Genomic DNA, 18,101 nt, shown 5'->3' on the forward strand with positions numbered 1-18,101 from the left:
CGTTTCTTCCCCACCCCGCACAAGGTGCCAACCGGAGGTGCCGCGATCAGGGCGCGCAGGACAAACAAGCCTGACGGAAGTGCTTCGATCACCGCCACTGAGAGCTTGCAGGCCAAGCCGAGCTTTCCTTGGCCCGGGGCTCGCCGTGACGTAACGCCTGACGCGCATGACCGAGACCCGCCGGATTATTCTAGATTTGATCGACTGACGAGTGTGCGACCACACTGGCACAGCTAGCCCAGCCCTTCAATGCGTGAGATCCAAGTAGCATACGCCTCTGGATTCTAGAAGGATAATAATCAATGAGTACGTGTCACGCCAGCCGACATGTATTTAACCCCTCCCACCACAGCCCACACATGTAGTACGAGCGGCCGTGCTTCTCCTGGATTTCCTCTCCTCCACCGTACCGATGGCGACCGAGGGCCTCCGGACGCTGCTGGCGGACGCCGCTCGCTCCCCGTGGGGCGTCGCCGGCGCCGCGGCGGCCGTGGCGCTGCTGTGGTTCGCCGCCTGGGTCCTGGAGTGGGCGTGGTGGACGCCGCGGCGGCTGGGCCGGGCGCTGCGGGCCCAGGGAATCACGGGCACCCGCTACCGCCTCTTCACCGGCGACATACCGGAGAACGCCCGGTGCAACGCCGAGGCCCGGTCGCGGCCCATGCCGCGAGGTGACCACGACATCGCCCCCCGCGTGCTGCCCATGTTCTCCAACGCCATTAAGGAGCACGGTAAGCTTTTCAGTCCTGAAATCCTGAAGTTCTTCATTTTTTGTGGCGTCAGGACGAGTAGTGCCTGCGCTTTGAGCCATCTGCTAGCATCGCTTTGCGTCGGAGCATGTGCTTGTTGGGAGATTAACTTAAACTGGGCTGCGCACTAACAGTTGTCGGAACTTCTTTTCAGACGCTTTGAACTTTCCTGATATAAAACCATGTGCTCAATCTAAGCCATTGCTACAGCCAGTTAACGCGGGACCCACATGTCATAATTCTGCTTAACTGACCAATAAAAGCAATTTCGTTTTTTTTTGTGACCCGTTAGTCCTAGATTTGTGGTTTTGTGATACCACAGCCCCAAGAGTAGTGTATTTGTGCAATCTCTCCTTTTCTATTCTTCCAGGGATGTGCTCTGAATCTCTGATACACTGCATAGCATGTTCGGCATGAAAGACAAAAGTCATATGTTTGTGGGATATTTCATATTTGCGGGCATGTATCTTGCTAGAGCTACTAACAAACCACATCATGCACTTCAATTGTCATATCACAAAATATCTTTCTCGCATTTTTTTAACAGAACAGAATATCTACTGTATTTCCGAATGCAGGGAAAGTGTCCTTCACTTGGTTTGGCCCAACGCCAAGGGTGATGGTTCCAGACCCGGAGTTAGTGAGAGAAATTCTGTCCAACAAGTTTGGACACTTCGGGAAACAGAGGAGCACCCGCATTGGGAGGCTGCTAGCCAACGGGCTTGCAAATCATGAAGGCGAGAAATGGGCAAAGCACCGAAGAATCCTCAATCCCGCCTTTCACCATGAGAAGATAAAGGTACCCGTTCAGTGCAAATTTCTAGTGGCTTCCAATATTTTCTCACTTCGAGTCGCAACATGCATGGGTAAAAAAGATGCAGGATAATGCGCGCTTTTCATAGGCCGATGTGTTTCGTTTGCAGAGGATGCTGCCAGTTTTTTCTGCTTGCTGTGAAGAGATGATTACAAGATGGGAGAATTCGATGTCCGCTGACGGATCGTGTGAGATTGACTTCTGTCCTGAGTTCCAGAATCTTACCGGAGATGTCATCTCGAGAACAGCATTTGGTAGCAATTTTCAGGAGGGGATGAAAATATTCCAGCTGCAAGGGGAGTTAGGTGAACGGCTGATACAGGCATTTCAGACACTTTTTATCCCAGGCTACTGGTAAGTTCTTTTCTTGCACAAAAAACAAAAAATCCTTCGATTTGCAGACATGAGTACTTATAAACTTTATATCACAAGCTCGTAACGTTTCTAGCAAATGGAGTAGTGCACTGCATATATGGTCTGTGACATTTGACGAAAAATAGGTATTTTAGGCACATGCAGTTTAACTCCCCTTAGAGGTGCTCAAATGAAATTTGAAAGGAAACTACTAGACTTTTTTTTACAAAGTGAAAAGTTCGTTGAAAAAAAAAAGGCTGATCAAAGGAACATTTTGTCTTTCGACGGTAAAGATAAATAGTACTCCATCTTGTAAACTAATATAAGAACTTTTAGATACAGAGCGAGTAGCAACCAAGATTTTCTTTCAAATGCTGACATGTCAGAACATTTTCAGGTTCTTCCCAACAAAGAACAACAAAAGGATGAGAGCAATTGATCGTGAGATCCGCATGATTCTGCGAGGCATTATTGGGAAAAAGGAAAGAGCTATTAAAAATGGTGAAGCTAGCAGCGATGACTTGCTAGGATTGCTCTTGGAGTCAAATATGCAACAATCAAATGGGAAGGCAAATCTAGGACTGAGTATTGAAGATATAATTCAGGAATGCAAGTTATTTTACTTTGCAGGTATGGAGACAACATCTGTCTTGCTCACATGGACACTAATTGTGCTAAGCATGCACCCAGAGTGGCAAGAGCAGGCAAGAGAGGAAGTGTTGCATCACTTTGGAAGAACCACACCAGATTTTGAGAACTTGGGTCGCCTTAAGATCGTAAGTGCGAAATTGATGATAATGTGATGTTTTAAGTTACAACGGTTGGAATAATGTTCTTGATCTTGTGTACTATTTTGCAGGTTACAATGATTTTCTATGAGGTTCTTAGGTTGTACCCGCCAATAACCTTCCTTACGCGAAGAACTTACAAGGCAATGGAGCTTGGCGGCATCAAATATCCGGCAGGCGTGAACCTTATGTTGCCCATTCTGTTTATCCACCATGACCCTGATATTTGGGGAAAAGACGCAAGCGAATTCAATCCACAGAGGTTTGCTGATGGCATCTCAAATGCAGCGAAACATCCGGCGGCATTCTTTCCTTTTGGAGGGGGTCCTCGGATATGCATCGGCCAGAACTTTGCGTTGCTGGAAGCAAAGATGGCTCTGAGCATCATCCTCCAGCGCTTCTCGTTCGAGCTCTCGCCGTCCTACATTCACGCACCGTACACCGTGATAACCCTGCAGCCGCAGCACGGTGCGCAAATTAGGCTGAAGAAGATATGAGCATGCTTTCTCATGGGGCAGTGAATGACTGAATGTTAGCTTTTGGCTGAATAAACATAGCAACTAGTTCATGTTGTAGTCGCAAAAAAATAGGTTTACTTTTGTGTACTCTTTTTTGAAATAACTGAGCGAATTGAAATAGTAGTTTCAGTTGAATTGCTCGTTTGCTTCAGTTCATAATAGTACTGCAGGTCTGTAACTTCCATTCAATGGAACTCCTATCATGATGCTCGCAGAAAAAAAGCTCCTTCTATCAGGCTAAAGAAAAAATGACACTGAAAAGTCTTTCTTACACTGGAGTTGTTTACCAGAAATTGTCTGCATTATAACTGTGCTCAATCAAAACTCGGCATGAATCCAAAGGGAGAAAAACAAACCTGGAGATAGTAGTTTCATGTATGCACTAAAGAAGAATTAATTATAACTATGCTCAATCAAAGCTCAGCATGAATCAAAGGGAGAAAAACAAACCTGGGGATAGTTGTTTCATGTATGCACTAAAGAAGAATTAGAATACAGATAAAGCTCAAGAATGCCTTTCATAGATCGAATTCGAAGCTTAAAAAAACCAACTGGACAAAAAAGAATGATACCCCACTATACAACGACTGTAGGTATGCCTTTTGTCTATCAAGTTGACAAACTGCTAGTATTCGCGAAAAAAAGGAAATTGCTCCTCTACCATTCTGAAAGATCAATTTCTCTTATCTCAGGCACACAAACCAAATACATATGTAAACTGGGAAATTATAGGTAAATTTGTGAAAACTTTGATGTACTTCCATGCAACAGGAGCAACAGCTAAAATTTACATATTACAGTTTTTTTTCTAAGAGACCAAGGATTACAATCTTTTCATGGGTATGAATCCTACACAAACAATTGGACATTCACGCACCCTTGTTCTAGCATTTGCGCAAAACAGACTTAGGGGGTGTTTGTTTTCAGGGACTTTTTGGTGTAGGGACTAGAAAAAGTCTCTCTTAGAGACTTTTTAACCAAACAGGAGGGACTACTAGGGACTAAAAGTTGCTTTTTGGGACTAAATGAAGAAGACTCTCAAGGAGAGTCTTTTTTGGGACTTCTCCAATAATACCCCTCCATGCACCCATTGGCCTGCCGCCCCATGGTGTTGTTGGTTGTTATTTTTCTGTATACTAGGGGTAACATGGTCATTTAATAACCTCTAGGGACGGACTAGGGACTTTTTACTCTTTGGAAACAAACAGGGAGGGACTTTTTAGTTGGGACTAGAAAAAGTCCTAGGACTTATGAACCAAACAGGGCCTTACACGCTGGTTTAGCTGACTGGTATGCAACTGAGTTTAGATGCAGGTCACCACAATAAAGGTGTCATTAGCAGAAAATCACCCCTTTGCAATCTGTGGCAAACTTTACCGTACGCAAAGACCAACACTGGCAAACAATACTGATGATAAATGTTAATTGCTTTGATGACGTCACTAATTGTTCGAGCCCGTCAGTCAGACTGAGTTGGCAAAAAAAGTGCCACGAGGGCACCTGTTGAGTGTGCCGAGGAGCTGTGCCAGTCCGCCGTGGGCATGGCACTGGCTTGTAGAGCCATCTCCATCATCCTCCTCCCCCTCCTTCCCTACCGCTATCGGCCAGGGTTCGCATGGAAGCCACCCAAGACCGACGCCACGACGGCCCAGTGCCTGCACGCGAGCCCTCCCATCTGCTCCCCTCACCTCCACACCTCTGCCTCCCTATATGACGCATTGCACCGCCTAGACAATGAATCGGTCAGGGCTGCAGGGCAATAAACATGGTGATTCCAATTTGGCACTTCAGGCGCCCGTTTGTATGCAGTTTGCAAATTGCAAACAGGCGTCTGAAGTTCCTCCGCGCCGGGCTGACCCAACTCCCCTTCTGTTATCTGTTTTTTGAAAACGCAAAAAACTGCGCCCATAGAGTGAATCTAACCGGTGACCTCCCACTTCGAGGGACGCCGCACTAACAACACGGCCACTTAGCCTGACCTAATAAGTTGCAGCTTTTTCATATTTTCTTCTTGCTTCTTTCCCTTTTCCTTCTTTCCTTTTTCATTCTTTCCTTTTTTTCCCTTTTTCCTTTTCTATTTTTCTTCTTACTTATTCAATGAAAATAATTCAATTTTGTGAACATATTTTTGAAATCGATGAATTTTTTTGAAATTCGATTCACTTTTTCTATTTTTCGTTGAACTTTTTCACTTTTTGATGAGTTTTTTTTCAAATTTATCAACTTTTGTATTTTTGAACTTTTTTAAAATCCATGAATATTTTTGAATTCATGTTTTTTATCGATTGATCAACCACGACCTTCCAAATCGATCGAACGCGGGGGGGTAGGATTGGCGAGGACGATCGAACGGTCTGGGCCAGCCAACGATCATGCGCGAGCGGCAGGATCGGCAACCGGCACCAACAGCGTCGATTAGGAGCTCCCATTAAACATTTTATAAGCAAAATAGATCTCACTTAGAGTTTGCAAGGTCCCTTGATTTTACCTGGCAGGCCCTGAAGCCAATGCACCCGTCACTATACCATCCTTTTGCCATTTCTTCTGTTATTATCCACTGAAAACTTGAAGGCACGGTGAGCTTCCTTTGGCTCGGGGCTTCCCGTGACGCAATGCCTGACCGCATGAACGAGACCGGCCGAATTATTGTAGAACTGATCGGTTGACGAGTGCAACCATACTATAATAGTCAGCTGACGAGCTTATTGCTTCATAGCCGGCCCCGCCGGTGCATGGGGCCAAGGAAATCTCAGCATGCAAGGGCGACACGCGGTCATGGAACGAAATTTGAGCATGCAAGGGCGACACGCGGTCACGCAAGGAAATCCTGTGCCTCGCAAGTTCCTCCGTGGCCGTGATCACCACGGCCACTCGGTTCTGGCTTCTAGAAGAAGGATAATAGTCCACTAGCATACATGCTACGCGTCAAGCCAGCCGGCCCGTACTTAACTCCAGCCACTGTCCACACACGGACGCGACCGGCGGTTGCGCTGCGCCTGGTTTTCCTCTCCTTCACTGAACTGATGGCGACCGAAGGCCTCCGGATGCTGCTGGGGGACGCCCCGCCGTGGAGCGTCGCCGGCGCCGCGGCGGCCGTGGCGCTGCTGTGGCTGGGGGCGTGGGTCCTGGAGTGGGCGTGGTGGACGCCGCGGCGGCTGGGCCGGGCTCTGCGGGCCCAGGGCCTCCGGGGCACCCGGTACCGGCTCTTCACCGGCGACGTGCCGGAGAACGCCCGGCTCAGCAGGGAGGCCCGGCTGCAGCCCTTGCCGCGCGGCTCCCACGACATCACCCCTCGCGTGCAGCCCATGTCCTGCAACGTCATCAAGGAGCACGGTATGTTCTTCAGTCGCGAAATTCACAATTGCCTGAACTTGTTTTGAGACTCTTTGAGCTTTGTCTATTCTTGTGCGGATGTGCTCTGAACCTCTGATACACAGCATGTCTGCCATAGAAGACAAATTTATATGTGTGGGATGGATCTTGCTAGACAGGAGACACTAACAAATTACGTACAAGTTTACAGCATGCACTTTGATTGCCATGTAACAAAACATCCATCCATGTACAAAATTGCAGGGAAGATGTCGTTCACTTGGTTTGGTCCAACGCCGAGGGTGACGATTCCTGACCCGGAATTGGTGCGAGAAATTCTGTCCAACAAGTTTGGACACTACGGGAAGCAAAAGAGTAGCCGTTTCGGGAAGCTGCTAGCCGACGGAGTTGCAAATCATGAAGGCGACAAATGGGCAAAGCACCGAAGAATCCTCAATCCCGCCTTTCACCATGAGAAGATAAAGGTATCTGTTCAGTGGAATTTTCTGGTGGCATGGGTGATGTGGGATAATGCACTCTTTGTATTTTCGTTAATTAAAGTGAAGTTATATACAGAACAAGGAAAACATAACTCTTTGTATAGAGTATTGGACTGATTCGCAAAAAAAAAAAAAAAATAACTCTTTGTATAGACTGATAAGCAATGTTTCATTTGCAGAGGATGCTGCCTGTATTTTCTGCGTGTTGCGAAGAAATGATTACAAGATGGGAGAATTCCATGCCCACTGGAGGATTTTGTGAGATTGACGTCTTTCCTGAGTTCCAGAATCTGACTGGAGATGTCATCTCGAGAACAGCATTTGGTAGCAATTATCAGGAGGGAATGAAAATATTCCAGCTGCAAGGGGAGTTATGTGAACGGCTAATACAGGCTTTTCAGACACTTTTCATCCCAGGCTATTGGTAAGTTGTTTTCTTACACAAGCTCATATCATTTCAAGCAAATGGAGTAGCTAGTTTATCTCCGCTTAGAGGTGATCAAATGGAATTTGAAAGGAAAATAGTACTACACTTCTTTTCTTTAAATGAAGGAGTTTATTGAAGAAAATAGTAGGCTGATCAAAGAAACTTTAGTCTTTTCGATGGTAAACTTAAACAGCAGCAATCAAGATTTTCTTTCCTATGCTGACATGTCAGACCATTTGCAGGTTCTTACCAACAGAAAACAACAGAAGGATGAGAGCAATTGATCGTGAAATCCGCACGATTCTACAAGGCATTATTGGGAAAAAAGAAAGAGCTATTAAAAACGGTGAAGCTAGCAGCGATGACTTGCTAGGATTGCTGTTGGAGTCAAATATGCAACAAGCAAATGGGAAAGCAAATCTTGGAATGAGTATTGAAGATATAATTGAGGAATGCAAGCTATTTTACTTTGCAGGTATGGAGACAACATCGGTCTTGCTCACATGGACTCTAGTTGTGCTAAGCATGCACCCAGAGTGGCAGGAGCAGGCAAGGGAGGAAGTTTTGCATCAGTTTGGAAGAACCAGACCAGATTTTGAGAACTTGAGTCGCCTGAAGATTGTAAGTGCGAAGTTTATGCCTTGTGCACATATTGTGGGATAAAATAAAATCAAATACGACCCTCTCCATCATCAAAGTGAGAAAAGAAGTAGCCAAGAATAAAACCTATCATGTTCCAGTATCATTAAAAATTGTAACGCATGTCTACATATGCATGTGAGCAAAACATATACTCATAAATTGAATTGAAAGGATTTTTTTAGGATGATGTGATGTTTTAGGTCTAGAATGGTCGGAGTAATGATCTTGATATTGTGTATTGTTTTGCAGGTAACAATGATTTTGTATGAGGTTCTTAGGTTGTACCCGCCAGCAATCTTCCTTGCGAGAAGAACTTACAAGGCAATGGAGCTTGGTGGCATCAGATATCCGGCAGGGGTGAACCTTATGTTGCCCCTTATCTTTATCCACCATGATCCCGATATTTGGGGAAAAGACGCAAAGGAATTCAATCCACAGAGGTTTGCTGATGGCATCTCGAATGCGGCAAAGCATCCGGCGGCGTTCTTCCCGTTTGGAGGGGGTCCTCGGATCTGCATCGGCCAGAACTTTGCGTTGCTGGAAGCAAAGATGGCTCTGAGCACCATCCTCCAGCGCTTCTCGTTCGAGCTCTCACCGTCCTACATCCACGCACCGTACACCGTGTTAATCCTGCAGCCACAGCACGGTGCTCAAATTAGGCTGAAGAAGATATGAGCGTGCTTTCTCATGGGGCAGTGAATTTACTTACGTGCTGTGTATAGTTTAAATGTTTAGGTTTCGGCTGAATAAAAATGCAACCAGGTTTACATGCTGTGTAATTTTTATTTTGAAATACCTGAATGAATGTAAATGTAGTTTCAGTTGAACTGTCGTTTGCTTCAGTTCATAATAGTACTGCAAGTCTGAACTGTCATTCAATGGAACTCCTTTCATCAAGCTGCAGAAACATATTACTCCCCCCGTTCCAAAATAGATGACCCAACTTTGTATTACCTTTGTAAAGTTAATACAAAGTTGGGTCATCTATTTTGGAACGGAGGGAGTAGATGACAGTGATAACTCTCTGGAGTCTGGACCATACAGCTTCTGCATCCTCCTTATATGTATACTGGGTTAACCGTGCACGGAAGATACTTAGTTTCTCAAGCCGAACAGGACCATCGACTCGCCGCCGTCAGACGTCAGCTCATGCCCTCCATCACCGCGCTTTAGCCCTTCCCCAACCGATGATCTGCGAATGGAAGTGATCTAAAAAGTCTTATATTACAGAGGAAGTACATATTTGCTTCCTCGTAGAAAGATAAGAGGTATATATAAACAAAAGAGACCATTTTTCCTGTTCACTCTTGAATCTTGGCGACCTCCTGCGGCCTCCCAGTTTGAAAGAAAAGCAAGACATGATCCAGTGCAGCAGCGCTGATAGTTGCTGAACAAATGTGCTCAATGAACAATGATGATGCATCTGGTTCTCTTTCCTATGTTCACCGACCCACCTCTGCATATGTAATACTACTAACATATCATACGATTGCAGGCAAATCCGAAATATAGTAGTGGTACTGCTGTATTGTACTGTAATAGGTTAGATAGCATCCCTTCATTAGTTTTCAAATCGATCCCTATAAGATTTCGATTGATTTTCAGATGCTGAGCTACCCTCAAATTGTAGAATAATTGAGAAGCAGCTTGCCGGCACCCTGGCGCCCCCCCGCGCACGGTAGCAGCTTGCTGCTCCTTCTCAAACTTTCCGTTGCCCTGGTGCTCGTCTCAGACCTCGCCAGGTCCATGCTCATCCTCCCGGTCCTCGATGTTGGCCGGAGCTTCTTCATGTGCTTCTTTCTGGCCACCCCAATCCATCGCGACTAGCACGGGAGAAATGGTGCATCTGTTAGCAACCCTCCACGGGTGGGCCGTGGGCCGGCATGAGAGGGTCGGGCCTAGCATCTAGGCCATGGAGCCAGCGACTACAAATACTTGAAAGGGTGGATCGAGCAGGTCATCCGGTTGGATCACGACTGAAACGGCACGGCGGCTTCCTCTCCCACCTCTGGCTCTCCTCCTCAATCCCCTTGTTCTTACTTGTTCATGTAATCTAGCTACCCAAATCCTTGTATCTGTAAGTGATTCGTGAGATCAGTAGAGAGACCCTAACACTTGGTATTCAGAGCCAAAATTTTCCCCACCACCTCCCACCCGATCGAGCAATGGAGCCGGCGACCAAGCAGGACCTGAAGGATCTCCTGAAGGAGTTCCGAGAGAGCATGAAGGAGAGCATCAGGGAGGCTGTCGCGGTCGGGTTCGGCAACTCGAAGCCGGCATTCGAGCAGGCGACCATCTCGACCTCTTCTCAGTTCCTCGCCATGGACGCCTCCGATGACAAGGATCTGGCACCTGCGTGCTCCAGCCCTGAACAGGGCACGTACGCCCTCGACTTCGCCCCAACGACCACCATCGATGCTCTTCCCGAGCTCGACATTGACGCCACGGGCGTTGCTGCACCAACGCCCACAACCTGCTCGACGGATGGCCTCATCCACAGCACCGATGGAGACGATAGGATGGAGGCGTCCAAGGCTGCTTGGGATTCGTCTACGCCCTTCACCGCACGTCCAGGGGACTCACCAACACCAATGAGTGAGCCATCTCTCGGCCTTGCACTCGGTGCGCTGGCGCAGACCAAGTGTTTGGCAGAATGCTCAGGCCAAGTTGATGCGTCTGTCACGGCCAATGTTATCTTAGCGACTGCTGGCTGCATGCCCACTACCTGTTCGACCGAGTGGGTCACCCATGCTGACAGTCGCATCATCGACTCATCGTCAACAACCCTACCCATTTGGCTCGCAGCTGCAGCGGTGCATCGTTCGTGGGTGCAGACAGTGCCACCGCACCCACCGGACCTGAGGTTATTTTTTTGGTGGGACCATGGGTGTCTAATGAGTGGCCGTGGTGATTTGGAAAGAGTTATTCATCCTAGCCCAAATGAAAGTTTATGCACAAGGCAATGTCAAGAGGTAAAACTCTCGTGTCTGTTTCATGGGATGTCTATTTCTTGGCAATGGTTGGTACACTGGCTAGTCTATGGAGTTGATTTACGTCAAATTCCGTGTCCATCATTTTCAAATGGTGAGCCACCAGATGTGGATTGTTCCAGTGTTGCCAATTGGGACCCCCATGTGCCTATTTCTGTTGATGACAAGTTCCTGAAGCATCTGTTTCTAAGTGTTCAAGTGCATGAAAGTGGAATGGTTGTAGTTCCCTCTCTGACCTTGATACGACTCCTTACTGTACTGAGGCACCATTCACAATCCATGGAGGGTTTCTTCTCATAGATGGCCTCTGGGGCTGGTCACTACATCTGTTCGGACGCGTAAAGAAGATATCCGATGATAAGCGAGATGCCCAATGTAGCTTGGTCTATCTTAAGTTACAGCAACATGGATTGTTTGTTGTACATCTTACTGATGGAAATTCTCTCTGTTCATGCCACTATACTGATGCACTTGCTTTTGAGTGGGGATACAACCATATTTCTTACAGACAACTTCTAGAGATCTGTTGCAAGCGACTGAAGTGTAAATGGAGAATACAATCTGGGCTAGTACAGACCACATTCAGCCGAATTGGTGCAGTAACCAGTGGAACAATGGGACTGTTGGTTGTGCAATTACCAGAGTGTATTGATGACCAACTAGCAGAATTGCTGAAGGAAATTTTTAATGAGATGCCAAAGTGCAGTGTTACTCCTATATCTTGTGAGAGTGGATGTAAGTTGCATAACACATCATTCTTTATCTGGCGGACAAGTGCAGTCTGCCTTCTTCTCTGTTGCTATGATCAATTTCAATGGAAGCTGGCTGGGTTATGCTATCACCTGTCTAACTGCTGTCCAGTGACACTACTTGGGCTGCCGGTGTCAGCAAACTGTTTGACTCGGAGGTATGCAGGTCACAAGAACCAGGTCTACCACATGAAGTTGTCTCATTCTAATCATTGTCAAGAGGGAATAAACTTGCAAGTGGAGCAGATATGGTGTGCAATTACGAGTAATACTATTGATGCTTATCCTTGTGGTGGTGAAGACCATGCACGCGAATCATTGTTCAACCTGGAGCTTGCTGTACATGCGAAGGAGTTCGATGTGCATGGCATAGAAGTTTCCCTACGCAACAAGATCATATTTGTGTTTGAATTTCACTTGCATGTTGTTGCCAGGTGGAGCTCTTACGGTGTAAACTTTGGTGAAATGGAAAACCAAGTGTATGTGCAAACACATTCCATTGGATCGTTGGCTGGGGCACCTCTACAGAAGCAGCAAATGGAGCTGCAATATTATGGAAATTGTGCCATTAACTCTCTTCATCTGCACTGATTGGTGGCAAGGAAGGGGAGAGCAACATGTTCATGGTTTGATAAATTCTTGGAGGCTTCCATTATGTGCATAAACTGTGAGGACCACTGCTGGGGCTTCCTAAGCTCACTTCTATCTGATTGGCCGAAGTTTGGGAATAGCATCACAGAACTGAAGGAATATCGGGACCAGGGTGGCTTTAGACTGCAATTTTCTTTCAATGTTATGCCCATCTTACAAGGGCACTGGTGCTTTGGAAATGTTAATAGCCTGTTGATTCCTCCTGGTTCGAATGGGAAGTATTATCTCTATGCTCATTGCTGGGTGCTCCAAGTTTGCCAAGATAGTTCACATGGACTGATCAAGAAGTCCAGTGCATGGTATTCGTTTATCACAAGGTTCAGCGTCTGGGTGCCGGGCGTGCCAATGATAGCATGGTCAGTATGCATGGCGTTAATTCGGACTAACTTTGAGAGATGGTGGACTACTTGTTTGCAGTGTTTGGAACAACACCAATGGTTATCAATGTTGTCGGCGTGTACATCTTGGATCTGGTTGGTAGCATGGCCCATGGACGGGGTGGAGCTCTGGATTCACTGTGGGCACGCAATTTTTCAAGGAGGGAGGATCTTCATGGTCGTCGCCACCTTTGTCGACCACAACTACTACCTCGACGTCATCCTCAACTTGGTTCCCATCGGCCATGGTGACTACTTCGGCAACCTGGGCAAGCAAGCTTGCTACTTTGATCGAGTCTACACCCATCTTGGCTACTATCATGAAGATTACCATGGCGATCCTAGCAAGATCAAGGAACTTCAAGCGCCGTGGGATCCTGGCAAGTCAACCTTCCAGTCTTCTTCTGAGCTTCGGCTTGGGGTCAAGCCGAGTTTCAAGGAGGGAGGGGTGTTAGCAACCCTCCACGGGTGGGCCGTGGGCCGGCATGAGAGGGTCGGGCCTAGCATCTAGGCCATGGAGCCAGCGACTACAAATACTTGAAAGGGTGGATCGAGCAGGTCATCCGGTTGGATCACGACTGAAACGGCACGGCGGCTTCCTCTCCCACCTCTGGCTCTCCTCCTCAATCCCCTTGTTCTTGCTTGTTCATGTAATCTAGCTACCCAAATCCTTGTATCTGTAAGTGATTCGTGAGATCAGTAGAGAGACCCTAACAGCATCAATATTACCTAACACCCTTAAAACCAACCTTCGAATGCAAGTTCTAATTTGTCAACAATCACTGAAGCAAAAAAATTTATGGCCTGCTCAAATAGCCGTAAAACTGAAGATAGCTGACATTCATAGCTAAAAACCGAGACTACAAGTACAAAGTTACTGCCTCGTTCATCTCCTAAATCCTAATCACTAAGTTCAGAACTAATCCAAATGGATAAACATATCTGTAAAATACAAGCAGAAGACCTTCTATTTCCAATCTCTGTCTGGAAGCGCATGATTAAATCAACAACACATACAAGTCCACTAGTGTGCCCGTGCCGTATGCATATGCTGCCCAGGCCCATGGTGGCGACGCCGTCCCGGGTCGAAACGGCCAACAAAGCTTACATTACCATCCTACTCCTAGAAGTTCATGGAAATAATACGATTTTTCCAGTTAAGCACAAGGAGAGAGGAGCAGGGGAAGTACCTGGCGGCGGTGGCTCGATATTGGCGGAGAAGTCCCCGGAGACTGCGTGCGGCTGGAATCAAGACGCAGTGGCGGAAGTCGAGCTCTGCGCTGGCTTGGAGAGCGGCGTCGGAGGAGGGAGTTCGAGCTGCGGCGGCGGGAGTCGAGCGGCGGCGGCGGAGGGAGTGGAGCGACGGCGGCGGGAGTCGCCGTCAAGATCTGTTTTATTGTTTCAAACTGTCGGTGTGGCTTTTGTTTTTCAAAACGGCAGCGAAGAAATCTGGGTGCCCCTACGTCTCGATATGGGCCGGCCCAGGAACGCGAAAGGCCGCAACCTCATTTTTTTCCTGTGTTTTTTAGTTTTCTGTTTATGTTTTTTGCTTTATTTTTAATACTTTAATATATATACATTTTACAAAAAACACTGCAAACAATATTTGAAACATGTTAACCACGCACTTGAAAAATGTTAAATGTGTATATAGAAAAGGTTTATCATGAATACAAAAAATTATGTATGAAAACTTTGATCCTTTATTTAAAAAAATGTGAATCAAGCATTTGAAAAAATTAGAACAAATATTTGAATTTTTTAATCAAGAATTTTAAAAAAATGTTAAATGTGTATGGAAAATACATTGACCATGTATTAAAAAAAGATGAAAAAATTGAGCATGTACATGAAAATGATAATCAAGCTTTAAAAATGTTAATCAAGCATTTGGAAAAAATTAAATGTGTATAGAAAAAAATATTGACCATGTATTCAAAATCATGAATTTGTTTTGATCATGTATATAAAAATGTGAATCAAGTATTTGAAAAAATGTTGAACAAACTTGAAAAATGTTAATCAAGCATTTAAAAATATATTCAAAATGTATATAAAACTGTTGACTATATATTAAAAATAATACTCTTGTATTTAGAAAATGTTCATCAAGGATTTGAATTTTCTAAAGAAATGTGTATAGAAAAAGTGTTGATCATGTATTAATAAAATTTAAACTTGTATTTGAAAATGTTAAACGTGTATTAGAAAAAAATATTTTTAGGGGAGAAAAGATTGGATGTATACCAAAAATGGGTATAGAAAAATAATAAAAAATCTAGGGAAAATGACAAAGAAACAAAACAAAACTGATGAAAATGAAGAAAAAGGAAAGAAGAGAAAAAAGCCATGAAAACTAAGAAATAAACAATGAAAACCGAAGCAAAATAAGAAAAAGGAAAGAAAAAAAATATCAATGGGAACTATGAAAAGAAATAAAGAAAAAAATAAATAATAAAAGAAACAAACCAGTGAAAATGATGAAAGGAACGAAGAAAAACGGGTGAGAAAACAAAGAAAAAAAACATGAAAAACTCAATGGAAAACCGGCTCTTTTCCCCTTAAGTAGGTCGTGCCCTACTATTTTCCACAAATTCGATGCTAACTGACTGGCTAGCAGTGCCGCCTATCATGTCAGAGACCCGGGATTGAATCCTGGGTGCTCCCCATTTTCTTCTACATTTCTTTTGAAGGCACGCTATTGGGCCACATCGGAACTGTAGATGCTTAACTCGAGACATCCTATTATCTCGATGAATTTGAGATGCAGTCGCCGCAGAGAATTTTTTCCGGTGTGGCTAAACTGGACAACCCATTGACAGATGAGTTGTGTGCTAAGCAAACCTGGCCATATGGATCGTGTCATGCAGGCTAGCCCGTGGACACCACACGCGATTAAAAGCGCAGGGCTAGCACGACACGACCCATCTATAATACCTAAATAGTTCATCCCCACTATCATATTTTTCTTGACATGCAGCCTATCCACATCAACAACCCGTCACATCATCAATTCTTGTCCTATTTAACCTGTTTCTATTAGTACGTAGCATCTACACGTGCATGCCGTCCCTCTGTTTTTTTTTTTTTTGAGAATCCGTCCCTCTGTTTCGAGAGTTATGTTACCACCGAAGCCCAGTGGTTTCAGTTACGCACGCAGGGGGGGAAAGCCCAATCGTTTCATTCTAAGAAGAAGAACAGCCTTCCTTCCCCCCGCCATCCTTTCCTCTGTCTCCTAAATAAAGGACCAATCTTTTCCCCCGGCAATAACATAGAGTGCGACGGCTAGGAAGAGATCTCTGCGTCTGGTCGTCTCCTCTATCACGGTCGCCGGTCCGTGGCGCCTCCCCTCCTCCTCCGTTCCAGCCGCTGTCCTTGGTGGCCTCCCCCGAGCCCTGCTTCATCTGCCGATGCCGCAAATGGAAGGCATGGATAGTAGGCTGCAGCATGAGATGGCGGCCTATGTTGGTGGGAGGAATCAGATAGGCCGCTGGAATCTTGCCTGGAAGGACGCACTCCTGGGCACCTCAGCGGACGCCGCGCCGGCCAACTGCCCAGGCGGTGGACGGCTTTCTTTTCGGCCTCGAAGGGCATGGCTGATGTTAACGCCGGGTTGTGCCTTGATTGACAGCCACGTCTTGCAGGCGTTGTTTCGATCTCGAGTGTGTATAAACATATTTTGACATAGCTTAGATTGGAAACTCTGATTTGTGGTCTGCGTCCTCCCCCAATATCACAAGCACCAAAGGTAGGCGCTCTCCCTCCTATATCTCCCCAGATCTACTGATTTTAATTTTTTGAGTTAGGTTCAGTTGGAAACTCTGATTTATGTGTTGTAGGGAGCCATTTTTTGGAAGAAAGCTATGTTCTTGCTCCATCAACGTCAAGCTGGCACCAAGTCTGCCCAGTTTGTCACATCCATGAACCACTGTAACATAAGCACTGTCGGCAAGCATGCATCGATATATGATGGACCGTTCTCATATCTCCTATCCGGTTGATTTTGATTTCAAGCGCTAGATGGTGAAAATTCCTATTTTTTCAGATCTTGGAGTATTGTTTGTCCAACTTCTATAATACTTTGCTTATCAACCCATCAGCGTTTTGAAGCTTGGATAGTTGTCATTTTGAGGACCTTGCTTTCATTCACCTTGCCAAAGTGACAACCGTGAAAAGTTAACCGGGACGTCCCAACTTGTGGAATTATTTTCTATGAAGAGTTTATTTAGAGGATGTTTATTTTCTATAGCTTCTATCTCATAGTAAGGTCCCTGTATGATTATGCCAGTTTTACAACTAGCCAGCTACGTGCTAGGAGCTATATGGCGTACTCTCAACTACATGATGGCATCAGCTCCCTAAACTAGCCAACTAAGTTTTACAACTGTCTTACCTCCGGCAATGCCATTGGGACATCAGCTCCCTAAATTGATGAGCTAACATCATGTTCATCTATCAATCATGTACGAGTATAATGTCTTTCGCTAGCCAGCTGTAATTGACGATGAATGAACAAAGTTAATTCAGTTGGAAATATCAAATATGAACACATATTCCCCTGTTGGTCAACCCCCTTTTTTTGGCACCCATCATTGTGTCATTTTCAATTAAACATAGTCTATCTTGATATCAGTTGAGTTCATCTATTAAATAGATACTTAGGGTTTAAGTCCACATGAAAACTGAATTTAAATAAGTAAATTTCAGATATCAATGAAATGATTTTCCATGGCAAAATATACATCAAGTTGTACACTGATGTCCCGCAGCAACGCGCGGGGAAATCATCTAGTTTAGGGAATGGCTGGTAGTTTTTTCATAGTAGAAAAGTCGAGCTGCAAGAGGTGGATGTAGATTCGACGTATGCTGATGTAACTTAGGTTTCATCATGTCTTTTGTTCGATCTGACATGCTTTGTCTAGTTTATGGATAAAGATGGGTCATTTGCTAATCAGAATCCACAAAACGACCAGATCAAGTAGAGGTAATTTTCTTACCCAAATAAAAACATAGGAATGAATTTCTCCACAGCAAAAAATATCTTTAGCGAAGCCAGATCGTTTTGCTGTGACGAACCAAAACTTGTTTCACACCTTTTATCAATCGGAGCCGCAGAAGCGGGCGATTCGATCTCCACGACCGAGGTAGTTAAACACGGCGCTGATTCCTGTGCTAAGCATGCACGCGCAGTCAACAGAGCTATCCGCGGGCGCGCGTCCCCTCGACGAGCCGC

General features: G+C 45.4%; 2 protein-coding genes and 1 long non-coding RNA gene across 3 annotated transcripts; 2 read left to right on the plus strand and 1 right to left on the minus strand.

The window, feature by feature from the left end:
* Nucleotides 1-350: 350 nt before the first annotated feature.
* LOC125519098 (cytochrome P450 72A15-like) lies at nucleotides 351-3,491 on the plus strand. The gene is made up of 5 exons (XM_048683980.1): nucleotides 351-728; nucleotides 1,325-1,545; nucleotides 1,670-1,914; nucleotides 2,312-2,690; nucleotides 2,774-3,491. The coding sequence occupies exons 1-5, from the start codon at nucleotides 413-415 to the stop codon at nucleotides 3,197-3,199; spliced, it is 1,587 nt and encodes a 528-aa protein (XP_048539937.1). The 5' UTR covers nucleotides 351-412; the 3' UTR covers nucleotides 3,200-3,491.
* A 2,676-nt stretch (nucleotides 3,492-6,167) lies between these two features.
* On the plus strand, nucleotides 6,168-8,998 carry LOC125526053 (cytochrome P450 72A397-like). Its single transcript, XM_048691082.1, has 5 exons — nucleotides 6,168-6,553; nucleotides 6,797-7,017; nucleotides 7,212-7,456; nucleotides 7,702-8,080; nucleotides 8,351-8,998. The coding sequence occupies exons 1-5, from the start codon at nucleotides 6,244-6,246 to the stop codon at nucleotides 8,774-8,776; spliced, it is 1,581 nt and encodes a 526-aa protein (XP_048547039.1). The 5' UTR covers nucleotides 6,168-6,243; the 3' UTR covers nucleotides 8,777-8,998.
* Nucleotides 8,832-14,269, minus strand: LOC125526054. Its single transcript, XR_007291531.1, has 2 exons — nucleotides 14,059-14,269; nucleotides 8,832-9,293 (listed from the first exon to the last, which is right to left on the minus strand). It is a non-coding gene; the product is annotated as an uncharacterized LOC125526054 (long non-coding RNA).
* Nucleotides 14,270-18,101: the final 3,832 nt, after the last annotated feature.

Source organism: Triticum urartu, chromosome 7, assembly GCF_003073215.2.
Source record: "Triticum urartu cultivar G1812 chromosome 7, Tu2.1, whole genome shotgun sequence".
NCBI lineage: Eukaryota > Viridiplantae > Streptophyta > Magnoliopsida > Poales > Poaceae > Triticum > Triticum urartu.